The 26150-nt window shown below is 33.4% G+C and overlaps 1 protein-coding gene across 1 annotated transcript; it reads left to right on the forward strand.

Annotated features, from left to right (window-relative positions):
• The first annotated feature begins 719 nt into the window (after positions 1 to 719).
• On the forward strand, positions 720 to 25570 carry LOC118194881 (kunitz-type serine protease inhibitor A-like). The gene is made up of 4 exons (XM_035366091.2): positions 720 to 840; positions 4717 to 4902; positions 23007 to 23177; positions 25176 to 25570. The coding sequence occupies exons 1-4, from the start codon at positions 789 to 791 to the stop codon at positions 25181 to 25183; spliced, it is 417 nt and encodes a 138-aa protein (XP_035221982.2). The 5' UTR covers positions 720 to 788; the 3' UTR covers positions 25184 to 25570.
• The last annotated feature ends 580 nt before the right edge of the window (positions 25571 to 26150 follow it).

The raw sequence follows: 26150 nt of genomic DNA on the forward strand, positions 1-26150 counted from the left end.
AAAGAACATCTAAGTGAAATATCATGATGATATTTTAATTAGACGATTTTTAAAAATTTATTATAATGCGCGGTCTCCGAGACCGCACGTCCCCTGTTATGTTCAACTTTTTCACCTCCCCTGTTACGGGTTAAGGTGTATGAGTCCACTTAAGATTAAAACGGTTTATTCCGCACAGTGTTGCTACTGTTCGCTTTGAAACCGTTGAGTTGTTCATTAAAAATTCGTTAAATTTAAAGAAAATATGAAATAAATAATTAAATACATTCGATATTCAAAATTCGTCGGCTTTCTGGGTATCGTTTTTCATTCGTACTGATTTTTCATTCTTTAATTTCTTTTAATATAATACAGAGCGAAATTTGGTGGCAACAATCTAAAAAGTAATACACCGTGTTTTCTGGGCAAAACGCTGTTTCGAAGCTAATATCCCATTATGGATTAACGTCCCTTTTGAGCTCAAAATTAAAAATTTCATGAGGATTGTTGTAATTTTTCCCCATATCTTTAAAAATACAAGAAAATGAAAAACACTTGAGCATCTGTTCTAGACGTAATAGAGAGCTGTCAGTCTTTCATATTTACCGAATATGGTACTATTACCTTTTATTTGTTAATCAAATATGCATTAAGTAATTTTATTTTCTTTATACTATTCGCAGCAGCTGACGTTATTTGTTTAGAGATGCAGAATATGTAAGTATCTTTTTAAAAATGAAGCCACATAAAACCCACGAGATGTTAATAATGTTAGACCTCCCTAGTAAAGGACGCATACAAAACGTATTATGAAAACCTTTATTTTACTATGCTTAAGTGCTGCGGCTTTTGCTTATCCCAGTAAGTTCAATATTCAAATGAATATTCATTTTTGCTATTTTTTAAATAGTATTTTTAATACAAAATATTAAATGTTATTTCTGTTATTTTAATGTAAAGAATACGTGAGTTCGCGCATGGGGCCGCCTAGAGCCCTCACAGTTGGAAAAATCAGAAATTAAATTAGAAATGAAGCACATGTAAATTAGCTTGTATGATTGTATTATTCTAGGGCTAATCTTTGGAATATGGTACCAGGTAGTTTGGCGACATTTTGGTAAGGCGATAAAGGTTACTAGGTAGGACTTTAGCAATAATCTGAGAAATACACAGTTCGAATCGCAGATTATTTTGTCTCAGAGAAATGAGAAATCATGAGACATGTCATGTGACATTTTCTGGAAAATTCCGTTCGTGATTTTAGCTAATAAGCACTTAGAAACAATTTCGCTGCTAAAGTGCAGAATCGCCCACTTATTTGTTTGGCGCTTTTTACAAGAGTAAGAAGAATTGGATTTTTGTCAATTTTCTTTGACTTTTTAAATGAAAATAGGTCGATGTGCACATGGATAAAGTCAAGCGTGTGCGCAATGCCATTTTTGTGCATCTCTGGGATGTTTTTTTCAGTGAAAATAGGTCGACGTGTACATGGATACCGCGTGTGTGCAATTCTAACGCGCGAAGTAGTGAGCGATTCTGCACTTTCCTCCCAATTTCGCACCTAATCTTCGTCATGATTAAGCACTTTTGTTCCATAAAAGTTCTAGCATAAGTGTAATTTGTTGGAAAAAAGTTTGAGTAAAAAAAAAAAAAAAAAAAAAAAAAAAAAGTAGCAGGTTGCTGTAGCTGGGTTGATCGCCAAATTTTCGCCATAAAATTGCCAAGTTACCATAATCCGAAGATTCACCTTCTAGCATTGCACATGTAAACAACTGAACTTAGTGACAGTGATAATGATGAGTACGGTAACTTTGTAAAATTATTGTTCTGAAATACTGTAAAATTTTTTCATGTAATTTTTATGCTATTTAATGTATTTACTTTATTGCTTTTCTTTATACATATAATCAAAGGAGGGATAATTTATGTAGAATTAATATATTATATGATTGAAATCCTGCTAACAGGTTAGGTTAGGTTAGGTTATTTAATTATGGCAAAGCCTCGAGGGCTATCTGCCTAAGAGGATGGATGCCTTTCGTGGGTGAGAGAACTACAGTATGGAAATATGAAATCGGAGCATGTGTAAAGAAAACTGTTTGGCGCGTTTCCTCTTATAGCAGAAAAGATTCGAAATGCATTATTGTGTTTCTATGAATATCAGACAGAAGAGTAACCATTTTATTCATTTAATTAGTCTATTTCGCGGTTAGCTACGTAAACATAGTTATTGCAAAAAAAAGGAAAACAAATATGTAATGCTCTTTAATAACTTCAACTACTGTCATTTCAGCCAACAACGACAACAAGTAATTAGTTATAACAGTATGTATGTATGTATGTATGTATTTAATTATGGCAAAGCACACTAGGGCTATCTGCCTAAGGGGAGGGATGCCTTCGTGGAGGACTTTCTAAGGGAAACTGGCTCGTATACACGTTACACATGGGGAAAACCACGAAAACACCCATGCAGCCAGCCCGTCCGCGGGATTCGAACCTCAGACCGAACTACCAGTGTTCAGCGACTTTACCGCTCTGCCGCTGGTGGGCAATTAGTTATAACAGAGAAGCGTTACAGTGTTTACTGCTTTTAAATCGCGTATTTTGGTTATCAATAACGGACAGGTTAAATTTGAAATAAAAATGAAATATCTGCCGAATGGTAACCCACTGCGTGTGTAGATGTCAGTTTTCTTAGTTTGTCGATTAATTTGAATAATCTTAGGCTTCCTTGATGGTTTGATTTGGTTTATTTAATTACGGCAAAGCACACGAGGGCTATCTGCCTAAGGGAGGGATGCCTTCGTGGAGGACTTTCTAACGGAAACTGGCTCGTATACACGTTACACATAAGGGAAACCACGAAAACACCTATGCAGCCAGCCCGTTCGCGGGATTCGAACCTCGGACCGAACTACCAGTGTTCAGCGACTTTACCGCTCGGCCGCTGGTGGGCTCCTCCTGCTAACAGGAAAGTACCGAATAATATATTTGCAAAAATCTTCAAAAACGAAACTGGAACAAAAGTAAATTAATGCAAAGTGAAACAAAATTCACACGATAGTAACTATCAGTTGAACACATTTCTTGATAAAAATCTAGAATATTTGAAGAAAAAGGAAAACTAATTAAAAATAATTTTAAATAGTTAAGGTTAGTTAATTGATAATATATAAATATAAAATAAAATTTAATGTTTTAAAGAAACAAAATTTTTAAATAATAATAAAATTTTGCATCATTTGAATTCGTTCGTTAAGATATGACCGGCCCTAAGCTGACTCGAAATTACTTACACAACCTACAAAAAGCGACTGAAAGTCAAATTTGCTTTTAAAAAGAGAAAAATTAGTTAATTTAAAATAATTTGATAATTCAAAAATCGAATTTTTTTAAAAGGCTTGTTTTTATAAATCAATACCAATTAGCCTATTCAGAATACCACAGAGGACCTGAAGTACCCTGTGGTAAGTCTTTAATAACCTTTTTAGCAAAGAGACAGTTAAATGACCAATGGGCATTGCCTTTTCCGATGAATGCATTAAGTACCTGACCATTTGAAATAACAGCAAGGAATTATGGTAAGCCAAATTCTCAAACAGGAAACTTTAGAATACCAATAGTTATGCTTTAATTTTGAACTTCGACGATTTCTTCAATTTTTTACTTCCTTGTACAAAATAAAGGAAGTGTTGTAGACGGGAAAATTTTCTTCTGACATATTTCAAAGAAAATATTCATTTGAATCGTTATTTAATGCAATTTAACGATGTTTTCAGTGACATCTGTACTCGAGGACAGAATAAAAGCCTATTTATTCCCAAAAGGGGTTGCAAAAAGAGACGTACGCTTCTCGCATAACTCAAAAAACGAGTATTCTCAGAATGTTGAAATTTTGTTTATAGGACTGCTATAACATGTAATTGTGCACCTCTTTTTTGGTTACAATCGGCCGCACTAAAAGCATAAACATATATATCCACTATGTTACTCGGCTCCGTGATCTCAGTTTTTTTATTCTTATATATTGGTTTATTGTGCATTTTTTGCTTTAAAAATGATTGTTTTATGCTGCCCTTGTCTTCGGTTAAGATTTTCATGCCTTTAGTTAATCTGTATGTAATTATTGTAGAGTTATGAACAATTTAAAAGTTGTTTAAATGCGGCTAAGCCTAATTTTCTTAGCGTAGCAGCCATATTTGTTTACATTTGAAACTTAGCAGAGTAGTGATTTAAATCAGTTTCTGCAACTTCAGTGTGTTTTTGCCGATTGGGAAGAGTAAACTTTCAGTTTGAGCACTGAAAAATTTGCCATATTGCCTGCTGGCCAAATCGCTTGCTTTTTCGTAGAAATTCTAATTTGAATTGTAATTTTTTAAAAAATTATTTTAACTGTATTTGGTGCATTATATTTTTTCATAATTTTCAAATTAAAATATTTCGAAGTTTTTTTTTTTTTTTTTTTTTTTTTTTTTTTTTTTTTTGTATTCTTGCCTTTTTGGGAAAAAGAACTGAATTAATTCAATGAGAAATATATCTCTAATAAGAATCGATAAAATAAGGTTAAATGAAATGCAGGAATAAACGCGTATAATTTAATATTCCGTACAAGGAAGTCATGTGGTGTACACATCGGATTTTTTTATACGCTTTCTTAAGCAGAAGTATTTGAAATACAATTCTAAAGACCTGAATAATTGTATGAATAAAATGTTTCGATTTCAATTCCCACAGAATGTCCAGAAAATCAGTATTACCATGTTTGTGGAAGTGACTGTCCGTTGACATGTGACAATTTCAATACACCCGAGGAAGAATGCGATCGCATGTGCAAACGTGGATGCCACTGCGAAGAAGGATATCTGAAAACAGATGGGAACCGTTGTGTGAAGCCAGAAGACTGCCCAAGTCACAAAAATGGTAAAATCTTTTCATTAAGAATTTGCAAACTTCTATTTTTATTTTTATTTAGCAAGTTTCTGTAACGCACTATCGTTCTAATCTTAACCTAGATGATCCTGAATAATGTTAAAACCTTAAAGACCATAGATTTGCAAGGACTTCAACTCAGCAAATTAAAAGAAATAGAAAATTAAAATATTGAGGGAATTTCTCAGAGCATGTTTGAGAAAATTGTAATGGGAATGAATCCTGTTAGGTAAGAGAAATAATGTTTGTTTAAGAGAATTGTGAAAGAAGTTTAATTTACCCCTTGCCGGATTTTTAATAATATTAATGGAAGGAATATTAAACAACAAACAGTCAAGGGAGTAACAGTTCTAGCTAAGAAAGGTTTACAGGTACAGGTAGAAGCTAGGCGAGTACCTCTATAGTACCACAGGTTATAAGATAATGACTCTGCAGTGTCTTCTGCACTAAAAAGGTGGTGGATGATGATTCTTCACCGCCAGGATTTGGCGATTGGGTTCCCTAATCCCCGGTCGCCATTTAAAAGGGGAAGTGTATAAGTTATTTCCTTCCTCCTTTCTGCATGTCTTCATGGTGTAATGGTAGCACAGTGGGTGCTTATTCGATAGGTGCAGGTTCGAGTCCTGGTGAGGACATTGCTCGTTTTCCATGTCCCCTCTTTCAAGAAAACCTAATGATTCTACAAGATGACTGAGGTATTGCTGAACCTAGCTAACTGTTAAGCTTTCGAAACAGCTTTCAAGAAGAACACCCTTGGGGCGGTACGCGGGTCTTCCATCTCTCTTCACTTACCATCAACCTCTCGAGAGGACATTTTGATCACCGTGTAACTTGAGTGTCCCTTTCCGAACAAACACTATACGCTTAAATATCCTTATCTCCTCCGAGATTCGAACTCGGGCCCATAAGTACGGCAATCAGTGTCACTTACCACTATACCAGTCGAGTGGCTTATAAAATATTTACCGTCACTTTTGATTAATAGGTACAGTTTATTAGTATAGTTCTGTCTTAAAAAAGTTAAATTTGCTGGAACTGTACAAAACTTACTGTCAGAAATATCAGAGTGAAACATAACCTTCTATGAAAATACAATAAGAGGAAGAAAAATGTGGGGATAAAATATTTTATTCCGTATAATGTTGCCACTCTTCGCTTTGCAATCGTCAAGTTTGTTAGTAAAAAAATTGAAAAAAAAATTATGAAATTGGTTATTAAGACAAATTCGAAATTCAAAATTCGGGCTTCCAGGTGCCCGTGTTCGGGTGGAGAACTAAGTTATTCAAAATTCAATGGCTCTAGGTACCGTCGTTTTTTCACTCTGAGAGAAACATACATATATTTATGCAGATTCTTCATTTATTTAATGTTTTTAAAAATAATACATTGCGATAATATTTGGTCGCAACAGTTTTAAAAGTGATTTGGCATTTACAGTGAATGAGACTAGCAGCCCATTCTGACGTACTGCCATTTTGGGCTAAGAACAGATTTCGGATGTGAAACAAAATGAGATAAAAGTAACATCACGTTGGCAGCTTAACTCTGTAAACGGGATATTCAAATTAGTCAATTAAAAACCGAAAATGCCCTTTAATATGCGAAGCGATTTTCCTTCCAGGTGTCTGGAAGGAAAAAAAAGTCAAGATTTAACTTCTAATGTAATAAATTCCTGTATCCTTTAGTCCTTTTACTGTAAACAAGAATAAGTTAACATTCTGTGGAAAAGGTTGACTCAGGTTCAATTTTAGAATATGAAATTTCTGTTAAGGAAATTCTGAATATGGAATTTCTGTTTATGAAATTCTGTTATTAAATCTTTTGTTTACGAATAGTTTGGGTGAATCTTTACATTATGGTAACTTGGCGAATTTTTGGCGAAAATGTGGCGACCAACCCTGCTACAGCGACCTGCTAGTTTTGTTTCGGACGCCATTTTGTTTTCAAGAAGTAAAGGCATATTTTTTTTTTACTCAACATTTTTTTCCAACAATATGCTAGCCGAATTGTCCTTATACTAGAACTTTTGTGGAACAAAAATGCTTAATCATGACGAAGATTAGGTGCGAAATTGGGAGAAAGTGCAGAATCGCAAACTGCTTGCCGCGTTTTTAAGAATTGCACATACACGGTATCCATGTACACGGCGATCTATTTTCACTTAAAAAAAAAAAAAAATCCCGGAATTGCACAAAAATGGCATTGCGCACACTCTTGACTTTATCCATGTACACATCGACCTATTTTCACTTAAAAAGTCAAAGAAAATTGACAAAAATCCAATTCTTCTTACTCTTGTAAAAAGCGCCAAACAAACAAGTGGGCGATTCTGCACTTTAGCAGCGAAATTGTTTCTAAGTGCTTATTAGCTAAAATCACGATCGGAAATTTCCGAAAAATGTCACATGACATGTCTCATGATTTCTCATTTCTCGGAGACAAAATAATCTGTGATTCAAACTGTGTACTTCTCAGATTATTGCTAAAGTCCTAGCTAGTAACCTTTATCGCCTTACCAAAATGTCGCCAAAATACCTGTTACCATATTCTAAAGATTAGCCATAGTTTGATTTCCGGCATGTGGAAGAATTTAGTTTAATTAGCCCATCCTCTTACGTTTTGAATTGTACTATTATATACTTTTCCTCAGCCGCCCAACCGGTATAGTAATTAGCGTCGATGACTACATTGCCTAGGGCCTGGATTCGAATCCCGGAGCAGGCATGGATGTTTGTAAATGTATAGTGTCCGTGCGGCATAGGGCACTAGAAATATGAGGCGATCCGAAAGTCCTCTCGAGAGGTTGATGGTAGGATAAGAGTGTTGGGAGACCCTCGTATCAGTTCCCCCGGGTGTGCTCTTCATCAAAAGTGAGTGGTCGAACTGAGCTAAATCGCATTGTCACCTGTTAGGTGCTTAAGGCCTGTTGCCAACAACAGGCGTAAACTTTCGCTCTTTGCCACGAGGAATTTCGTGTGCTTGGGCTGATTATAGGTTAGAAAGGGAGAATTAGCAACAGCAACAACTTTTCCTCAGCTCTCGCCAGGATGTAATTGAGAGAATGTATTTAGAAACGGAGTGAGAGAAGATTTTTATGAAATTTGTTTTAGCGAATGTGGTTGGAAGGATTTGGTAATAATCCCTGCAAATATTCCAAACAGCAAATCATTCTCTAAGCTTTTAACAAGTTGAAAAATATAGAAAATAACATTAATAAATAAAAATAAGATTTACTGACCAAATTATCATTGCTAGGTTTTATTAACATTTTCATTCGCTAGCTAGGAATCGAATAAAAAATGCAATTTTGACCAAGGAAGAATCTTTCGTTGCCATTACGAAATAATCTATTTGACAGGTACTTTTTAAATTTGGTATTAAAAGTTTGGATTTCTCTCCATAAGATTGTTATCAAATACCTCTACGAATATTTTCAAGAAAAGATGTATTAAATTATTCATAATGGATTTCGAATAAACCCCTTATAAAATCTGAATAAAATGCATTTAAATGTAATGGATTTTACTTTTATTTTTTAAATTTCTAAAGGAATACATTGCTTCCATTCCTTTTCTCCCCGCTGGTACCATATAGAAAGTAAATACATAATCTTCAGCTCTATTGAAACTGTTTAGCGAAAACATTCATTTTGCTTTTAAATATTTTTTCAAGATGTTCTTCAGTTACCGAAAATATTCTGTCATGAAAAATAAGCGTTGTTTGGCTCTGTCTGTTACCCACGCTTCTCCTAGCGGCTTTTATAAGTCGATTCATCGAATTACTTTGAAATTATGTTTGGTGAAATAGCTCAGATCTCTTCGTGCAACTTGTTTCGCAATTTAGACCCGAAATATAAAAATAGACGCCAAAGCAACCGAGCTGAATAAGAAACATGGGGGCGGTGAATCTCTTGAGCTTTTGATGTTACCATGGTTTCTAAAGAAGGAAGGGGAAGGCGTGAGTTTCAGCCCCGAGTTCACGAAATAGAAAATGCACCCAATTTAAATCTGAATGTTATTTGGATTTAAATAGAAAAGAGTGTATTACCATTCACTTTAGACTCATCCTAACATGTTATCGTATTTTAAATCGCTATCACATGGCAGAATAATCAGATAAGTGACGTTCTTCGTTTCTTTTGTTAGGTCACGCGATTATAAAAACAATATTCTTAGGAAGTTTTGTACATTTATAAATAATTTTAAGTCACATTTAAAATTGTAGTATCTTTTGTACAATGTCTGAATGAAAAGTCTGAAGAAAGCGATGTTCTTCCGGAAAAATACATTACAGGAGCAAGTCTATTTAATAACGATCTCGCTAATTTGGCGAAATATCGCCATGATTTTGGCGACAAATGTTTGTTACCAAATTTGTGAGAAATCGCCAAAAGGCGCCAAATTTTACCACATTTTGATCCGGTCCTTGTATTATTGTAACTGAATAAGTAACTATGATTAATTCCTATATGTAACCTTTATCGCATCCGGCCTTTATATAGAACTTACATGCCTCCCAGCAATTTCCTAGCGGATACTAGCGATTTCGACAGACGGGGGTAATGTATATAAGAGCGGAGAGAGTGTCAATTTCTCATTTTTTAGTTCATGCCTGTCTTAGGATTATTTAAAAATCAAGCTTTGGTAAGATTCGTTTTTTGGTTCTGCTTTTTGTTTATAAAACTTTTTATTTAAACTGTAAACATAACAATGCACGACAAGCGCCTACACGTAAATCTCCGCCAGCTAGCAGGATTTTAGAAACATAAAATGTGAATTTAAAATGCAAAGTACTTTAACATTGAAGATTCAAAAACTGCAAAACTTAACAAACGTTGGCTCAGTTTTAACTAAATGCGTGAGTGATTCGGCCAGCAAAAAGGCTAAAGCCGGGTAAAGTAATTCTCAGCGCTGGGCGAGGAAATATCACAGCTGTCAGCGTCGCTGGCAAAGACTTCTTTCTTTCCTAATTGCACTGTGAAACATATATTTTTTGACAAATTTTTTCTTATAGAGGACAAAAAGAAATTTGTTTCATACATTTTCAATAAAAGGTATTACGTGACCAAAAATTGTTGTTGTGTAGAAACCTTTTGTATTTGATTTTTTTTCTTAATTTGTAACAATGGTTCTGTTCTTAACGGTTAAAAAATCGTTCAGTCATGCAGTAATTTTGAAGCACGTGTACATTACAACTATCATGAAGCTCTTTAATTACCCATAATTCCATATTATTTTAGGACATATTATATCTTTTGTTACTGTATGATATCAAGAATACATTTTCAGAACTAGCAAACAAAATTATAGTTAGAATTCCAAGAATATGGAAAACTTTATATGATTTTTTCACATTTTCCTAAATATTCAAGAATTTAGAAAGAAGCAGCGAATGATAGTTTAAAATGAAAACATCGATACACATAGTAAATGGTAACAAAACCCCGGAGATATAAAAGAGATTTGCCTTTTTATCTTACTTACTTTATCAATTCTTTTATATTTATTGCAAAATAGATTTCTTTTTCAAGTAATATATTTTTACTCCGAAACTGAATACCGAATTGTACAACTGGTATCACTGACAGTGAGAAGACAAATATTATCGTATTTGTATCCGTTATTTTGCCCCATGTGTAATGTGGAAATGAGTTAATCTTGTTTATAATGACCTCAAGTGAAACCGCAGTCCCCTTTAGGCAGATCACCCTCAAATAGAAAAGACCGTTAATTACGTGGTTAACATCACTGAAAATGTAACTCCCGATAATAAGCATAGATTATTATTATTAAGTCAGAAAGCCGCTGAACACTAGTAGTTTGGTTCAGGTTTCAAACCCCGGCGAACAGACTGGTGGCATAAGCGTTTTCTTGATTTCCCCATGTGTAACACATATAGGAGATAGTATCCCTTAGAAAGTCCTCCAAAAGAGGTGTCCCTCTTTTGGAAGATAGCTCTCGAGGGCGTTTTCGAATAAACCAAACCGAAAAGAAATATTTCAAACGAAACATAAATATCAAATTTTAAATGCCCTGTTTTCTTCTTCCATGCAATTATCTTAGTAAATGGACACTACAAAAATTGCGAACAAAATGTTATTCAGATGAGAAAATAAATTTCAAAAAATACATGCTTATATTGTGCCCTTTTTAGTAAACCCCCACGCATAAGTATTAATTTATGAATTTAAAAATAAGTGGTAACAATAACTTACTTAACCATAGCTCTCATTTTTTAGTCGGAAATAACACAACTGATTTTTTCCCTCAGAAAATCCTCCACGAAAGTCACATTTGTCTTCTTTGTTTTATTTGTGCATATAATTGTGTCATTTAAAATCTTCATAATGACAATGAATCGGAACTTCTCCTTTCCTTTTTCGAAACTGTTTTGTAGCACCCAGATCACCATCATAGTATTTGTTGCACCTTCGAATAGTCATTGCGACCATTTTATATAAAGCACTTTTTTCTCTAATACATTTTTTTCCTACTAACAGTTATTTTTTACAAATATTTAATCACTGCTGATAATTTTAAGTCTCAACCGTTTACGCAGCTCTTCATAACGGTAAAGTATTGATAATCGAATATCATTTAGTTTAATTTTCATTAGATAGCACTTTCAGTAAAACGGAAGTATTTTGCGTAAGGTAAAAAGGTACATTCATTCATAATTATTTTCATGCACTTTAAATGTTTAATTTTATCAACAAGAAAAGCGATTTCATCTCTGTCGATACTATTTGAGAGATATTTTATTATCACCCGAAGAAAATTTCGTAATAGGCGAGAAATCAATAGAGTAAAACGAATTTTGGGTACTTTTCCGTTTTGCCGGCGCAAGCGATAAAGTCGCCAATAATGGTACAACCGATGCCAAACGGAATATTCTCGCTGGTAACCTTTTACGCCTCATTCAGATAGTTCAGTTTTATGTCTAAGGCCATTTTCGGCAATTAAATCAATTAGGATGCAATCACAGCGCTTACCCGAAGCCGAAAATATAGAAAAGGTAAAGTCAAGGGTTAAATTAATCAATTCTAATGAGAATGCATTAGCGAAGTAAAGCACTGCAGTTTTACATGATTTCTGAGTAAGCTATTCGTACGAATTGAAGTATTTCTTGCATTTAAACTTGTGTTCCAAATTAAGATTTAACTTGAAATTAATGTAGATAATTACTGAGAGCATTATATTTTTGTAGAGTAGTATACGTGAGATGAGATCGCTTGGGGTCACGTGATATGAACCGGCGAAACAGGATGTTGAACCATGAAAGCATAGTAAATTCTTAAATTAATGTCTTTTTATAAATTTATTGTCTTTATTTATTGGCTTTTTATAAAATTTTAAGCGATATTAAAATGTTTATGCCTTCAAAAAAAGAATTCTTAGGACTAACATTTTTTTAATATTTTTTGTGTGTATAATGTATGTTGTCGCCAATAAAGTCTGCTTGGCGAAATTTGCGCCGGCTAAACGGAAAAGTACCGAATTTTGTCTTTAAGGAAATATAACTTGTCCTTATATTTCAATGTACGAAATTCTCAAACTTCACATTCAACAAAGTAAATTTTGATATAAATATATAAATGATCCGTTAATTTATAATTGTATAAGGTATTCATCCCGTCTTCGTAGCGAGACTTCGTGGTGTAATGGTCTGCACGCTCAGCGCGTAATTGAAAGGTACCTGGTTCGATTCCCGGCGAAGGCGTTGCAAATTTTTCATTTCTCCTGCTTCCAAAATACCTAATGTCTCCACAATAGAATTATACGATTTGAACTCTCTCAAATATCTAATATACATATTTCAGAAAAAAATTATTGAAAATATATGTCGAAAATTTGCATCTGTGAACTATTAAAGTAATTTAATCAATTCGGTATTTTAAATCAATGATCGCAATTAAAAATAAAATTATCTAATATGCCTGTATTTATACAGATATTATAAGATATCTGTTTAAGTATTTATGTTAAAAGTAATTATTTGTAAAGTATGTGACACTAATTTATATAAAAGTCATTCATGGGCTCCGTGCAAATAACATTTTCTTTGGCAGAGAGGATTCTATTTCACAAATAAACGTTTCGCATATGCAAAGCTTTCGGTTGAAAGCTTTTTAGTATTTCTTAGTTTTGGTACGAAAATCGCCCTTAGGTCAGCATATGGTATGGGTGTATTTCACATTATTATTTATGACCCTCGTATTGTAACATCTTTCTTTAATGATGGCTGCTTCTCCACTACCAGTTAAGAGCGACAGGAGGTAAGGGAAAGGAAGGTATGGAATATTACGCTCCCAATGAATTTGAGAAGAAAAATGAAAAACAGAAAATGTTTTTCTATTTTTTTTTCATTCTTTTATCAGTTCATCATATCAATGTTCTCAGTAAAATGCCGTACAAAACATTTTTTGTATCTTTTTATTATTAACGGTTTGTGTGTTGACATTACCTATTAAATATCACATTCACTTACGTCACATAAACTTCAATTTATGAGCAAAATCGTAAAATATTTAACAGCAGCATATCTTTGGATTTTCCTACAGACAATCCCGCATGGTGGAGATAAAAATGTTTTATTCTGTACAGTGCTGCCGTTGCTCGTTTTGAAATCGTTGAGCTTTTTTAATGAAAAAGTCATTAAAGTTTTACAAAATATGAAATATAAAATTCAGAATTCAGATTTCCAGGTGCCCATGTTCGGGTGTAGGACAACATTGTTCAAAATTTAATGAGTCTAAGTACCATCGCTTTTTCATCGTACCAGAAACATACATACATACATACACGCAGATTCTTTATTATTTAATTTATTTAAAGGTATTACAGAGTGATAGTATTTGTTGGCAACAACTTGAAAAAAGATTCGCCGTTTATAATGGACAACGCAAAATCACGTTTGAGATTAATAGCCCATTCGGGCTAACGTCCTTTTGGGTTAACAAGTAAATAAGGAAAAAAGTACCTAAATACAATTTAAAAGTACTTAGATAAATAAAAGCTTCCTTTCCGTATTCAAGGTTTTCTTAGTAAAAAAGCATAACGTCATTAAAAAAAATCAAATTACCCAAAGGTCATAAAATTTAGAATATCTAATTAAATGCTTATATATACGTGTGTTAGAATCGTTTAATAAATAACTGAATAACCGGATTGATACGTTATAAAGCGAATTTCAGTCAGCTTGGATTTCTTTTAAAATAGCGCCAAAGGATTTTACATACTTTAAGTTTTTCAGTTGTATATTGATAATACGACATAGTATTCTAGCTAAATTAAAGTTACGTAAATGCTAGAACCCATTAAAAATACTGGGTGGCCATAATTAAACTGACAGTGCTCACAGTGTTCTGTAGCGCGATCTATTTGCGAGAATGACGCCACATTTTGTAGGAAGATTAAACAAGACGGGGGACGAAGGATTCCGCGAAAAAACAAATTAGTTCCAAAAGTCACCGCTAGGGGAATATTTGGCGCTGTGTAATAGAAAATAGAGTGTTAACAAATGCAAATTAATACGGAATAAAATTACCTTTTATTATGCACATTTTCTGGTTTAGTTCAAGTGCAATAAGGCAACACTTTTAAAAAAGCGTAAAAATATACATAAACACCGATAAAGTCTCGTGATCTGCAATATCACGTACGCTGAGCAGCAGAAGAAGTTCTTTATTTAAATTTCACGTTATATCCATTAGCACAGTGCCAGTTGCTTGGGTTTTAAAAGGCAATGTGATACGTTTCGAATCAATCGGGTTGAAAGTTTATGTGCAATGTCTCCTTCTTTAGTCGAGCGTGTGTTACTGGTCAAATTCTTTTACCTCAACCAGTGCAACGCGTCAGCCGCTCTTCGTGCTTTTAGAACGCACAAAAAATGCGTAAAGGTAACGGTCCTGTGTCAGTTAATGGGCTAAAAGCAATGGTTGCAACGTTTGAGAAAGCAGGTTCTCTGAAGGTTCAGTCAGGCAGAGGACGAAAACCTGTACCACAAGATACAATCGAAGCAGTTGCCACGGCGATTGTCGACAGAGGACCAGACAATATTGCTGCTACCTCTAGCGCTCGTGGAGTAGCTCGGAATATGGATATGCCTTACAGTACGGTATGGAAAATCTTACGAAAGATTATCAACTTCTATCCGCACAAGATCAGCCGTGTACAGGAATTACTGTAGCCCGACCATGATAAGCGATTGACTTTTGCTCTCACCTTTCTTGCCAGAATGGAGGTGGATGATGCTTGGCCGTGGAAAATCTTATGGGTAGACGAGGCCCACTTTTACCTGAATGAAACTGTGAATACCCAGAACTGCCGAATTTGGGATGACAAGTCACCACATGCAGTCACAGCAATTCCCTTACATTCACCAAAGGTAACTGTTTGGTGTGGATTCACAGCGGACTTTATCGTAGATCCATTCTTCTATGAGAACATTACTTCGACAGGACTGAAAACCTGTTCTGTTACCGGAGAGAAATATCGCCACATGTTGAACAGCTTTGTCATTCCGACACTTCAGCAAAGACAATGCCTGGGGGAAATAATTTTCATGCAAGATGGAGCCCCTTCACACGTTACTGTATGGGTGCAACAGATGCTACGACAGAAATTCACAACAGAAAGAGTCATTAGCCGCTACTTTTCAACTGCACAGCCACCTCGGTCGCCTGATCTTACCCCATGCGCCTTCTGGCTATAGGGTTACTTTAAGTACAAGGTCTATCAAGGAGTGGTCCAGGACCTGGCTACGTTGAAGGATAACATATCACGGACAGCACGGGAGCTTCCAGCAGACATGTTACTTTCTGCTGTTGTGCGTTCAACTGTGCACAGAATGCAATATGTGGTCCACAACAACGGCAGCCACATTGAACCTCATTTGAATGCAAAATAAAAGGTAATTTCCGTATTGATTTGCATTTGTTACACTCTATTTTCTATTACACAGCGCCAAATATTCCCCTAGCGGTGACTTTTGAAACTAATTTGTTTTTTCGCCGAATTCTTCGTCCCCCGTCTTATTTAATCTTCCTACAAAATGTGGCGTCATTCTCGCAAATAGATCGCGCTACAGAACACTGTGAGCACTGTCAGTTTAATTATGGCCACCCAGTATAAAGCGACTATTCGCTGAGTTCTATCGGGTCAGTAACAGCAACAGAAGAAGGGTTAAAAATACCATTTTATTTTAACTCAAATCTATGCACAGATGGCCCACCTTGAGCGTACAAATAGCCAGCACTTAAAGGTAGAAAACTTAAACCTAAACTAATTCTAAGTTAAATAATCAGCCGAAGCTGTACAGAGACATTTTACGTGTAGTTAGCTCATTGGCGAATATCACCGGGATAGATTAACTGGCATTTAGTATGCGCGGCCGTAAAATAGCAAGCTTTAACTAGCTACTAACAATGTGGCCGAAAGGCAGGACACGCTTCGTCTGAAGTAGCTTAGGCCTCAGCTTAAATAGTTGTTTCTATCCTACTTTGCATAGAGCATGAAACTGAAAACTCATTCTGGCAGGAAAGCGAGGGTAAGAAAATGAGAACGTAAAGAGAAAATTGCTTCCAAAATAAAATTTAACTGTTAAAAAATAAAATAAAACCTCATAATGACTGAAAACAAACAGTTAGTTAAAAGTTTAAGACACAATTGTTTTCCGTATTTCAGTAAGCTTTTGATAATACATAACTTTCAGGATTCTCTCTGTGTAAAATGGATTCAGTTTGATGATATCATAATCGTCTGCTGTTCCAAATTAGTTGGATAGACTGTTGCCATAAAACCCACATTATTGAAAACAAATGAATTGAAAATTCAAATTGTGATATTTGAATATGTTCTCAAGGACATTATCCAGAAATACATCTAAAAAGGAAAGTACATCCTGGGGAGATAAATGTATGCACTTTTCAAGACTGCGAGACGTTGAACATTTTTCGTCCATCATTATGTCACATTAAATAGTTTATATGCATATGTTTCGAATATAATTCAATGTCAGATCAAAGAGTTTAACATTTCAATTAATAAGGCATAAAATCAAAAGACGTTTCGTAAGCAAAGGTAACATATAACAGGTGCATCGATTTCTCTGCAAATATGATTGACTGAGTAGGAAACTTAATAATATATTCACAAAAAAAATTAAAGGATATAAAAGAGAATACCAGTTCTTCACTTCGTAGAATATTAGTTCAACATGTTGAAAATCTTCCTTTTACTGAGTGTCATTTTTGTGGCTTTTGCTAGTTCCGGTAAGTAATCTTCTCGAAAGAATATATTACTCGTAAATCTTGAGAATTCTAAAGTTTTTATTGCTTCAATAGGTTTTGGTTTGGTTTGGTTTGGCTTATTTAATTAGGGCAAAGCACTCAAAAAGTATCTGTCTAAGGGGAAGGATTTTTTTAAAGGAAACTGGCTCATATACAAGTTAAACTTGTGAAAACGAAATGCCTTTGCACCCACCCAGGTCGTTTGCTGAACTACCAGCGTTCAGTAAATTGGCAACTGGTGGGCTTTGCTTTAGTTGATTATGTGCAAATTAGCGTAAACGTAAAATATTGTTTGATTGTGAAATCTCTTCGTAATTTTTAAATTTCCACTTTCTATTTTACATCTACCGTCCTAAACAATATTAGACAAAAAGTGCATACATTTTCTTCAGAAGAGAGCATAAAAGACCTAATTTTTTTTTCGACTATGGCAAATTTCAAATAGAAACATAGGAATTCCTGTGGCTTTTGAAAAATATTTTGCATATTATTATGTTATAAAAAGGAGTTCTTATATCGCTTGAAAGACTTTTCTTAAATTTCTAGAAATTATGTATGTAAGTGCATATTCTTCTTCGTAAAATGAAGCATTTCGCATCATATACATTTGATAAATTTTGCCTAAAAATATGTTTTATTAATGCATTTCTGATGTATTTTTCAAATGCGCCCTTTTTGGTCCATTGGTTATGTTACAGTATGTACGTTTGCATGATATGTCCCATTATGCAAAAGCCAAGAATTGACAGTTAATTGTGTAAATACTTCACGTTAGGAATATTCTTGTTCTAATTGCCTCAAGTCATGCAATTTTCTAAATGATTTTTAGACTCAGATTTTACGGAACATTTCATACATTTATTTCTCATAAATTACCTTTGTTAGCAAAAGTAAAATGTCCAGAATAACAGACGTAATATTCTTTAATAGGAAAACAAAATTACAGTGTTTAAGATGTCACAAACAGATTGTTTATGAAAGTATGTTAATAGGATAAAATTTTAATAATAAACCAAGATTTCCACTTTACTGAAACTTTAAATTACCCAAATATGAATCACATAAATACTTTGAGTTGTTGCCATATCATTTAAAGAAATAAATTTCGTAGAAATATTTCTGTTACACTTATGCCGACTGAAAAATGCCCTTCATTTATGGTTTAAATTATCCGAACCGCCCTTCGTTTAATTTATCCGAATATTATCCTTCGTGGAGGACTTTCTAAGGGAAACTGGCTTGTATACACGTTACACATGGGGAAAACCGCGAAAGCCAGCTCGTTCCCGGGATTCGAACCTCGGACCGAACTACCAGTTTTCAGCGTCTTTAGCGCTCGGCCGCTGGTGGGCCTATAGAATGTAACTACTTGTATTTAAATTCATTATGTGGAATTTTGTTTTATTGATAATAAACTCTTCAAATTATCGGAATATTAGTTACATAAATACCTTGAACTGTTCCGCTTTTGTTAAAAAATAAATGTCATAGTAATATTTCTGTTACACTTGCATTGAGTGAAAAATTTCCTTAGCTATTTTATAAATTGAAGGTACATTGAATATAAATAATTGCTATTTTAAAAATTAATTTTAGAATTTTTTTTATCCCAAAGGGGCAGTTTACCGAAAAGGGCTATTAATTTCGTTTTGGCATTTGGCATCGTCCACTATAAAACTGCGTTTCACTTTTGAAGTTGTTGCCAGCAAATATTAGAGCCCTGCATTATATTTAAAGAATTTAAATAATGAAAAATCTGCGTGAATGTATGTATGTTTCTCGCATTCTGAAAAAAAAAAAAAAAAAAGGAGAAAGATGGAGACATCAAATTTTGAATAACGAAGTCCTCCACTCGTCATCTGGAAGCCCATATTTGAAATTAGGAATTTGTTTTATTATCCCTTTCATATTTTGTAAAACTTTAGCGAATTTCTGATTAACAAGCTCAACGATTTCAAAGCCAGCAATGGTAACACTGTACGGATATTTTTATCTCCAGCGCACGAGACTGTCTATCGGAAATTCTAAAAATGTGCTCTTTTTAAATATTTTGTGATATTGCTGTTGAATTGAATTTTATGGTTTAAGTGCCAAGAACATGATATTTAATAAACAAAGGTAAAACGGAAAACGCTAAAACACGGAAATAATAATATTAATATATATATATAATCTGAAAGCTTATACATATAGTAATATAAAATGTGAAATATTTGTAATTTTTTTATGTAAAGCAAGCTCTTTAAATTATCCGAATATTAGTTAAATAAATACTACTTTGAATTGTTACGCTTTTTTTAAGAAATAAATGTTATAGAAATATTTCTATTACACTTAAGCTGACTGAAAAATTTCCTTAATTGTTTTTTTAATTCAATGTACACGGAAGAAAATTAATTGTTAAGAATTTGGGAAGAGAAATAAAGCAAAACAGGATTGAGTTTGTATGAGATTAATTATTATGTCCCTTTTTGAAAGTTACATAATGTGAATCTTATATTTTCATAGCGAAACATCATACTCTAAAGCTTGAATTAATTTCTTGAAATCGATTTTACTCAAATTTCTTCTACATTCATTCCAAATTCATTAAAATCCATCTTCAGTTACAGGTTGTATTAGATAATTTTGTCAGTAGTATCATTTTTTGAAGCAGATTTTGAGGAAATGAGGTACTTATTCAGTCAGTTGTACTACACAGTGTCCACAAAAGATCTTACCTAACTTTTATTCTCCAAATCATTAGTCGTCGCAGACGTATAATTACAGTTACGAAATTAATTCATATGACGACAATAAACATGTTTTGGAAGTTTTTAATTTGAAAAAACCAATTTCATAAAAATTGCGAAATCTAACATTTTACTATTTTGCCGGCACATATAATGTTACTTAGGAAACTTTTATACTCAGTATAAAAAAATAAAAAAAAAATTATTTGGCTCCCGCTTGACCTGTTAGAGATTTAAGAGTTTGGAATATTTGACATCATTTCCAATTTTTCTGGAGGGTTCGGCAATTAAATAAATTAGAAAAATTCGGGGTTTATAGCACGAATAGCTATATATATTACACGGATAGCATTTCGAAGGGAAAACCCTTTTATCTTTGAAATGCTATTTGTTCTTCTGTGATTTACTAGTGTGGATGATTCATTTATTTGTAATCTTGTTATAAATGGTAAGTCGAAATAATTTTCACGGAAGTAATTTATGAATTTTAAAATACTAGTATAATCATTTGTAATAGCATGATTGAAATTATGGTTTTTACTTTTATTACCACATTTTGCAGTTTGCTATATTTGTTACACAAACTAGGCGACTCAACAGCTTTCTCGTAGTACACACATATCCAGCTATTTGGGCATATCCGCTTTAATAAATTCATTCAAATAAATTTTCATGAGTGGTTAGTAAACTGCACTAAAACATTCCATTTATTAAAAAAACACTCCATTATATAAAAAATAAAAATTCTATATAAAAAATTAAAACGTGGAAGCCTTCAAGGTGGTGTATTTAATTATGGCAAAGCACACTAGAGCTATATGCCTAAGGGGACGGATGCCTTCGTGGAGGACTTTCTTAGGGAAACTGGCTCGTATACACCTGGAAGCCTTCTAAGTTTATATTATAAGGAGAGTAAAAGAACAAATAACAGAGGTAAAAACAGGGCCTCTGTTTTGAACCAGTACTCCCTCATCATACTATATATTTAATAAACAATTATTGATAAGTATAACATTCATTTACTATAATTCCAACAAATGTTAATGCATTTTACTCTTAATTAAATTCTGATATAAATTCTGCATGCAATAAATTTTATAGCGATTATTCAAATTAAAATTAAAATCCTTTGGTATTTCTACATTCATTTTAACAATATTTAATATTATCCAATTTAATAATTATTTACTTTAAATTTCATATAGATATCATTCTCATAGCCAATTAAATTTAGATGTCTGTTTTCATATTTTTACTTCCTTGTGCGAAGTAAAAAGGAAGTATTGTAATCGCGAAAAGTTTCAGGCAGCATATTTCAACGAAAATATCCATTTTGTTCGCTATCGAATGCAATTTAACGATGTTTTTGCGTGATATCTGTACGTAACGACAGAATAAAAGACTCGTTTCCTCCAAAAAAATTATAAAACTGCTTTAAAATTAATTAAGAAAAGAATTTTTCTTGGCGTCTGTACGAACGTACGTACGTACGTACGTATCTCGCATAACTCAAAAACGACCAGCCTCAAGACGTGGAAATTTTGTATATACGACTGCTATAACATGTACACGTGCACCTCGTATTTTGGTTGCAATCGGCCGCACCAAACATATATAATTATATTTATATATATATCCACTCTGTTACCCGGCTCAGTGATCTCGGTTTCTTTACTCTTATATGTTTGTAAATTGTGCATTTTTTGTTTTAAAAATGATTAAATTATGTTTTTCTTATCTCCCGGTTAAGGGTTTTATGCCTTTCGTAAATCTGTATGCAATAGTTTTCGAATTATCAACAATTTTAAAGTTGTTTAAGTGCCGCGAAGCCTAATAATTTTTTTGATGGCGGCCATTGCTTGCTTATATTTGAAACAGCAGACTAGTGGATTTGTTGCCAATCTAGAGGAACTTAGCTTCGCAACAACAAAGATAACAGATTCATTTATTATTGCGAAAAATCATGCTTAATACTTTCTGGAATTTTTTCGAGGAAATAAGATTTACTTTGTAATTTTGAATACAGATATTTTGAGTTTTTATGCATTTTTGCCTTCTCGCGAAGTGAGAACTGAATTAATTGAATAAGAAATACTCAATCGTCTGTGAAAAACTGTTTTTTTTTTGTTTGCTTAATTTCTTTTATACATCATTCTAGCTTTATTACAGTATTTGAATAGAATATGTGGCAACGATTAGATAATTCTATTCTTTAAATGATATAAATTTTGTGCATTATGAGTTATAGTATGAACGAAATATGATGTTATGTGAATCTAGCTCGAGTGTCGCTATGGTAAACAAATACTAGAGTGAATTTTAAAGAATGCATTTATTCTATTGTGGTTTATGCGCTGTCTGCCAAGTATATTTAATTCAATCCAATAAGTTTAAATGAAATGCAAGAAAAATTGCGTGCTATTTAATATACCGTACAAGGAAGTCATGTGGTGTACACATCAGATTTTTAATCTTACGCACACACACATATATATATATATATAGATAGAGAGAGAGATATAGGTATAGATATACTTATATACTTTTGATTCTGGCGATTTCAACCAAAGCGAGAGGTGCACAACAGTATGCTATAGCAGTCCTATATACAAAATTTCAACTTTCTGAGGCTACTCGTTTTTTAGTTTTGCGAGATGCATTCATACGTAGGTAAAGACGTCACAAAAAAAAATTCTTCGTAATCCATTTTACAATCCATTTTGGTGAATATAATTTAGTTTCGTTATACAGATAAATTGAACAGATTGGAGAATATAGTTCCGTTATACAGAATATAGTCCTTACTTACAGATATCACGCAAAAAAATCGTTAAATTGCCTTCGATAGTGGTCAAAATGGATATTTTCATTGAAATATGATACACGAAATTCTTCTCGACTACAGTACTTCCTTTACTTCTTACAGGAAAATAACACCAGTGACTGCAATATATTGTTATGATTATTTAGCCAAATCGCACTCATTTAAGAACATTTTATTTAAACTTAGATAGAGCAAGATGTAATTTATTGTATGTACATATAGTTTCTTATTAATTGTGACTTCGTTTCAGATGTTAAGAAATCTTGCTCTGATAAGCCTGATGCAGGTCCGTGTAAAGCTATAATCCCAAAATGGTATTATGATTCAGCCAGTGGAGTTTGCTCCCAGTTCAACTACGGAGGATGTAGAGGAAACGGAAACAGATTCGCTACCGAAGATGAATGCCTGAAATTTTGCAAAGGTATTCATCATTTTTAAGTCATCGATGAAAATGGTCTATCGATATTTATTTAGATATTTCGAAAACATGAGCGTTTAAGCATCGATGTTTAATTTAAGCAAAATCTAACTATTTCCTTTTTTAGTTTTGAGTGCGCACATTACAAAAAAACTGTTCACACGGACGTAGAAAGCATCTTGGGAAAAAGAACTGCCGTAATATTTCCTTAAAGCAATAATATTTAGGTGCTTTAATGCTAATTGACAATCACGTATCAATACTCTTCACAAAATATTTCGCAATTTACATTTCTCACTGTATTCCCAAGACCAGCGCAGTAATTTTAATTATTCTGCCTCGAGTAACAGGAGTTCTAGTTTATTGCTGCTCTTATTCTCCCTTCGCTTTTTAATTTACGAATGTGTATTTTGATTTTATACTGATTAAAATAAAATAAAAGGTTAATACGTTAAGCTGTCTGCTCTACTCAAACAGCTGTATATAACTTTGAAGTTAATAAGGAAATTCCGATCTCTTCCTGCCCTCTCCACTCTCTTGTATGTAACTGGTAGCGTGTTCGACTGCCATTTGGGAGATCAAAATTCGAATCCGAGTGAAACTTTCAGTTTCCCGTTCCATATATATATACATATATAATAAGTCTGCGTGCTCCTTAACGCAAGAAATTTTAGTCTAAAAATTTGAAGCTTCGACATAAATGGTGTGGTGTGTGTGATTATGGCAAGGCCTCGAGGGCTATCTGCCTAAGGGGAGGGATGCCTTCGTGGAGGACTTTCTAAAGGAAACTGGCTCGTATACACGTTACACATGGGGAAAACCACAAAATCCTCCATGCAGCCATCTCGTTCGCGGGATTCGAACCTCAGACCGAACTACCAATGTTCAGCGACTTTACCGCTCGGCCGCTGGTGGGCTCTTTGACATAAATGTAAACATTGTTTATTTCTAATGTTTTAAAAAGTAACGAGAATTTTTGTACCTAGCTTTAGATTAGTAGAAAGTAAGAAAATAGTTCTGTGCTTAGCTTCACAGCCTACGTAATTGAAATTGATTTTACTTTGTGTTAGTTGAAATAGCTACGAGATGCAATTAAAAATTAAAATAACCTTTATGCACGTTTGCTGTAAAAAGCACTTTTATGTTTATTTTAAAATATTTTGTCACATTTTTAAGTTTCTAACTTCTGTTTGTTCAAGAAAAGGATTACTGTATATGTTTGGCCTAAAAAACTGTACAATTATCCGGATTTGCGGAATATTCAAATAATTTGCTGTGCAAGTTGGCTCCAGTATTTTAAGTTTCAGTGTGTTATTCCTTAAGCCATAATCCTACACACATACTTTCTGAAGACATCGCTTAATGGAGATATCAGAGTTTAGAGAGCATTTTATGACATTTATTCTTATGTTTTACTAAAAGCAGCACTTCAGTTAAACCCTAGTCTGTCCATGTTGACTAATGTGACAATTTTAGCTCATACCAGAGCATACGAGAAATTTGAAAACATAACAGCAGGGTTTAAAAATAGCAATTTGTGGCCTTTTGAAGAATTCTCCACTGTCCGGCTGATTATTATAATTGTAAACTACCCTCAGATCTGTTAGCAATCCTAAGCTGCCCGTCAAAAGAAACATTTCCGAGAATCTTCGCTTTCGGCAAATTTTATTGGCTGACTTACTTGATGCGAGACAGAACATGTGCAGGCGAAACATTTTCCCACAAGTTATAAAATAACCCGGGTAGTTATCCGGAACACGGCTTCCAGCACATAACTCTTTCGGTCGTCATAAAACATCTATCATTATATAAAGTATGTTTACATGACAGAATATTCTAAGTTATTCAACATAAATGCTGATATAAGCATAGAATTCTCCCCGAAAACACTATTATTTATTCATATCCAGAAAAACTGATATTATTTACTGAATATCTGCTATTATTTATCAATATTTCATAATACATGAGTTCAAAGTTTCTTTTCTTTTTATCTTCTAGGAAAATGAAATCATTGAAAGCTATACTAAACTGCAGTTTCCAATCCTTGTTATGTTGTTGGCTTTCGGCAGAAAATTTAAATGCTAATCTCAAGCTTCTGTATGGATATTTAGAAATTCACGATCAGTTCCATTTCTTTGCTTGGTTGACTTAATTGTAAAAGACGAGAAATTTTATTAACTAAATTAAATTTCCCATTCATTGAATTTAATAAGTTAACTATGTCTGATTTTATGCTTAATTAACAGGAATCATTAAACAGATTTTATCAGAAATTACACACTCGATCAAGATGTCTCTGTAACATAGTCCAAAAGCATAGATAATGTAGTCTTCCCAAATGAATAATGATGTAACGCCTATGTTTTAAAAATAAAGAACCTATATATATAAAATTACTCGTATATGAATGTCTGTTCCTCTCATTGTTGAAAACACAGTACCTAGGTAGTCTCAATTTAAACAGAGGTAGTTTTCTACTGGAACTTGTCATGTGAAAACCCGAATTTTGAATTTGTCTTTTATTTATTTTCTGTTTTAGGCGAAATTTAAAAAGAGTGTGATTAAAAATATCAGCGATTTAGAAGTTTTGTGCTGTCACTCTGTAAAGGCTAAGCTATTTAAAATTTAATACGGAATTTCGGAGATACAAACAAGTGCGTTGCCACTTTGCAAAATGTAATATATTTGTTATTCGAATTTGAGCAACAAACTCAAGGATTTAAATTAAACCTATTGCCGATGCCCGAATTAAATTTTTTGTCTTCTATGCGGCAAAGCGTAAGATAACATTTCATTTTCCTTCAAAATTTATTCTGTTATTAATAAGCAAATCAAGAGATCAATGAAATGAAAGCAATCAACGAAGACTCATTTTAATTATTAATTACTAGTTTGACTGGTGAAATCACATTAGCTGGATTTATTAAAATCATTATGTTGTTACGTGCCTAAGGGTTCATAATGAATTGAATG

The sequence above is a fragment of the Stegodyphus dumicola genome, chromosome 4 (genome assembly GCF_044657685.1).
Source record: "Stegodyphus dumicola isolate Sdum_Otavi_A_Nest chromosome 4, ASM4465768v1".
Classification (NCBI taxonomy): Eukaryota; Metazoa; Arthropoda; class Arachnida; order Araneae; family Eresidae; genus Stegodyphus; species Stegodyphus dumicola.